This window comes from Schistosoma mansoni, chromosome W (genome assembly GCF_000237925.1).
Source record: "Schistosoma mansoni strain Puerto Rico chromosome W, complete genome".
Lineage (NCBI taxonomy): Eukaryota > Metazoa > Platyhelminthes > Trematoda > Strigeidida > Schistosomatidae > Schistosoma > Schistosoma mansoni.
Window position 1 is genome coordinate 14,595,233 of NC_031502.1, and position 4,277 is coordinate 14,599,509.

The 4,277-nt window shown below is 31.5% G+C and overlaps 1 protein-coding gene across 1 annotated transcript; it reads right to left on the reverse strand.

Moving 5' to 3' along the window:
* Window positions 1-470: 470 nt before the first annotated feature.
* Window positions 471-3,820, reverse strand: Smp_096390 (similar to 16 kDa calcium-binding protein). Its single transcript, XM_018788672.1, has 3 exons — window positions 3,661-3,820; window positions 1,842-1,913; window positions 471-831 (listed from the first exon to the last, which is right to left on the reverse strand). Exons 1-3 carry the CDS (start codon window positions 3,784-3,786, stop codon window positions 637-639), a joined length of 393 nt encoding a protein of 130 aa, XP_018654192.1. The 5' UTR covers window positions 3,787-3,820; the 3' UTR covers window positions 471-636.
* Window positions 3,821-4,277: the final 457 nt, after the last annotated feature.

Genomic DNA, 4,277 nt, shown 5'->3' on the forward strand with positions numbered 1-4,277 from the left:
TTGTCGTTATAAATCACAATTATCTGTGAATTTACTTTTATAAACAGTCAACATAAACTAATCTTCGATAAAAGACGAATAGTGTACATCACAGTCATTGTTTTTGTGAGTGAAAAACAAATGCCGAATCATCTAACTGACAAGAAATTAGTATAATTGAGAGCTTAATTTCCTTGCTTTTCGCTTGTGTGATAATATCTACTTCAATTTTCTAGAGTATGCTCCTTCCACCGTTGAAACATATCTTAATGAAAACTAACCATTTGCAAACAAAACAAATAAACAATTGTTTTGATAGCTGAAATTGTGTGAATCCCAGTCAGTTGACTTAACAATCAGCGTTTTGTGTAATAGTTACATCGTTTACAGTTTATGATGATCAGTAATGAGTTTTTGGTTTATCTTAACCAAACTAATTACCATGTTCATGGGACATCACCTATCTATAAAAGAGTAAGCAGAGAACTTAATTGTTTTTAGAAAATATTTTTATTTAATTATAGAAATTATTATTTGAAAAACATGTTAATTAAACCTTCTAATTCTAATGAAACAACATAAGTTATTCACTTCAGAAGTGATTTAAACAGACAGATAAAAAATCATCTGACCATTATTAAACCAGTCATCAAAACATTACTTGTATGTTTGACGTACATAGGCTAAGAACTCATCATAATCTAGTTCACCATCCTTGTTTTTGTCATTTTGTGTCATCCAATTACGTAAACTATTTTGGTCTATATCCATACCGGAGGTTTTTAGAAATTCATCCAATTCTTTGATAGAAACTTTTCCCGAACCATCCTTGTCTATAGACTGAAACACTTCTCTCCATCGTGCAACACTTAAAATAAAGACAGTAAGACGATTGAATGTCGAAAGATATTATGAATAATACTAATAATGGTAACAATTAAAACTCAGGTGATCATATTGTCGAATCACTACTCTATAAATCACTGAAACACAAAAGGTAATGCTGTACACAACTTAATGCAAATGAACCTCCAAACATCAAGTAACAGTTAGAGTCGTGTATGGATGGTAGTACAAACAGTTTATTTTATTTATGAGATTTTGCTATCCTCATAAGTACAATGCTGATATCAATGAATAGTCTATTGGGGGCTAAAAGTGTCCTCACGTATAGTCTCATTGGTGAATTCTTCAAAGGTGTTTATTATCAGCTAATTAAATATCACATCCTTGAATAAATCTGATTAGCAATTACTTATTAACTATATTTTGGTTCTTACCAGATGATATCCTCTTTTATATTTATGCTGTCAATCAAAAGCGCTCAACTTTCAAAGATATTAAAAAAAAATTACTTGCTTATCAAGTACCAATAAACTTACCACTTTTCACGAGGAGGGAGTTTTCTTAGTGCATTCAAATACTCTTCTAAGGAAATTTTTCCATCACTATTCATATCAGTTTCCTTGATTATTTTCTACATGAAATAAGCGCGATTTTCAGAGACACGTACAAATGTTAATATAATACATAAACAATAAATATTACTCTCGCCCTTTCTATTTCTTTTGGTGGTTGACTGGATTATGAAGACCCCAACATCTGAGGGGAAGCAAGGAATACAATGGATAGCCTAGATGAAACTAGACGATTTGGACTTCACACATGACCTAGATCTTCTATCCCGTACACGCGAACAAATGCAGGTGAAGACAACCACTATGGCAGAAGCCTCTGCATCAGTAGGCCTCAACATACACAAGAGAATAAACAACATCCTCAAATACAACACAGATAACACCAACCCAATCACACTTGATGGAGCAACTCTCGAACAGGTAGAATCTTTCATGTACCTGAACAGCATCATCGATGAACAAGGAGGATCTAATGCAGATGTAAAGACGAGGATTGGCAAAACAAGGATAGCATTCCTACAATGGAAGAACATGTCGAACTCAAAACAACTGTCAACTAACATCAAAGTCAGAATCTTCAATACGAACGTCAAGACAGTCCTACTGTATGGAGCTGAAACGTGGAGAACTACTTCAACCATCATCAAAAAGGTGCAAGTATTTATAAACAATTGTTTACGCAAGATACTGAATGTCCGTTGTTCACGTACCACCAGCAACAGCCTGTTGTGGAAGAGAAAAAAACAACCCGATTCGAGCTGAAGAGGAAATTAGAAAATCATGCTGCATCTGGATAGGACATACACTACGGAAATCATCAAACTGCATCACGAAGCAGGTGGTAACTTGGAATATATATATATATATATATATATATATATATATATATATATATATATATATATATATATATGAACAACCTAAATTTTCAAAGCACTGTTATTCTAGTAGTCATAACAAAAATGTTGTTTTACATTCAACAGTGCAAATCCTTTTATTTTACGGGGTTAGACTGTTAACTTTCATAATCATAATGACCAGGCATGATCAAGCATAGCATAAAAGTAAATTCAAATACGAATACATTGAAATATTAAAACAAAAGTACTTGTTCATCGAAACAAACAAGGGCTATAAATCGCCCAACTACGTCAAAGTTACGTGATATTATTCCATATATTATCTAAATGTTTTAATATGATTTTAACGTTTTTTTATACATTCTTTTGTTTAGTTTCTCAAGCCAGGGATTCCAAAATAAATGTTTGGTGGAACAAAATGTATTCTTTTATTCCACCAGGAATTCTTCTGAAAACTATCTTGGTGAGAAAAGGAATTTCATTTATTAAAGTAATTACGGTTATTTAGATATCCCACTTTAAAATATATTTCTTTGAAAGGAATAAACGTTTTAGTCTTCTTTGAGCAATTTACATTCAGGTACATTTGGAACAAGTAGAAAATAGTTATCTTGACAACCATTAGGTCAAACAGTCTATTCTGAATTCGTTTTTATATTTAAAACCTCCTAATCACTCTAATTTTCTTGGTTAACCTACGTTGATTTTAAAAGAATGATATTTCATTCATTTCCTTGTTCGCTTACCATATTCAGTCTAAGATTACTCGCGGCTTTGTGAATAAATTAACCAAAATAGCCACCAACGGGTCACGTAAGGAAAAGGATACAAAACATATTAAATACCTAGAAAAATTTAATGTTTTGAATATTCATGAGGTTAAATAGTCTCTAATATGTAAGGCTTAACTTCCAGAAGTCGTGAGTATTAACTCGGTGTCGCAAATTATTGTAGATGTTCAACAAGTGATTGGAGTACTCTAATGACTTTTAAGAAAAAAAGACAACACTTCCTATGACGAAATTGGGGTTTTATTTACTCAGAGTTTACATGCAATAAATAGAAACACACTAGCTGAAACTTCACATTAGAGCGAAAACTGATTCACAAACAGTAACTTTTGGAAATTTATTTCGGACCTACTAAGATTGCCATGTAAAGATCAGTAATCAACCATTAATTTAGGATGGTATACTTCTTGTCTGTATATAATATATTATTATACAAATGGAGTATTTACTATGGAATCATTGAAATGGAGTACAACATTCTATTTTCCAAATGTCTATTTAAATGCTAGTCACATTCAAATGTTAACATGAACTTTCAAAATTCCGTACGGAAACTAGCTGATAGACGGGGAAATGATGCATTTACTAAAAATAAGAACTGTGGTCACTTACGTCTGCGACATTTGGACAAACACCAACTTCTTTTAAGCATTGTGCGATTTCTTCACGTGTAAGAAACCCATTTTTGTCTTTGTCTATTGCGTGGAAAACTTCAGTCCATTGTTTTTCCTCTGACATTATTTCGAGATAAGGTGTATATTGTAGTTGTTGCTTATTCTGTTGACGTTATAGTTTGTTAGGTGAATTGTAAGGCTTTATATACTTTTATGATAGAAAGAAGATAGATGGGTACTTATAAACTCAATATATAAAAGTATTAGTGTTTAATTGTTCATAGTAGTATTACCAGTCATATTATCGTTCTGCTGTTGATGCTAATTTTATTATTATTGTCCTTAAAAGGACACAATATAAAAAACTAATATGACTGTATAACTAAGCATATGATTTATACTTACCTAATGAATAAGTTGTCTTGTGAACACAAAACAAAAAAAAACAGGAAAACAATAAATTGTTTAGCTATTGCACTTGGTATACTTTATTCTCATTCAATTGCATACCTAATAATACAATTTTAAACAAGTTGAAACACTTTAGTATTATCATTCGATTTAGTTAGAACTTCTTTCTTTCCTAGTAGTACATATTTTTAACATCTTTACTGA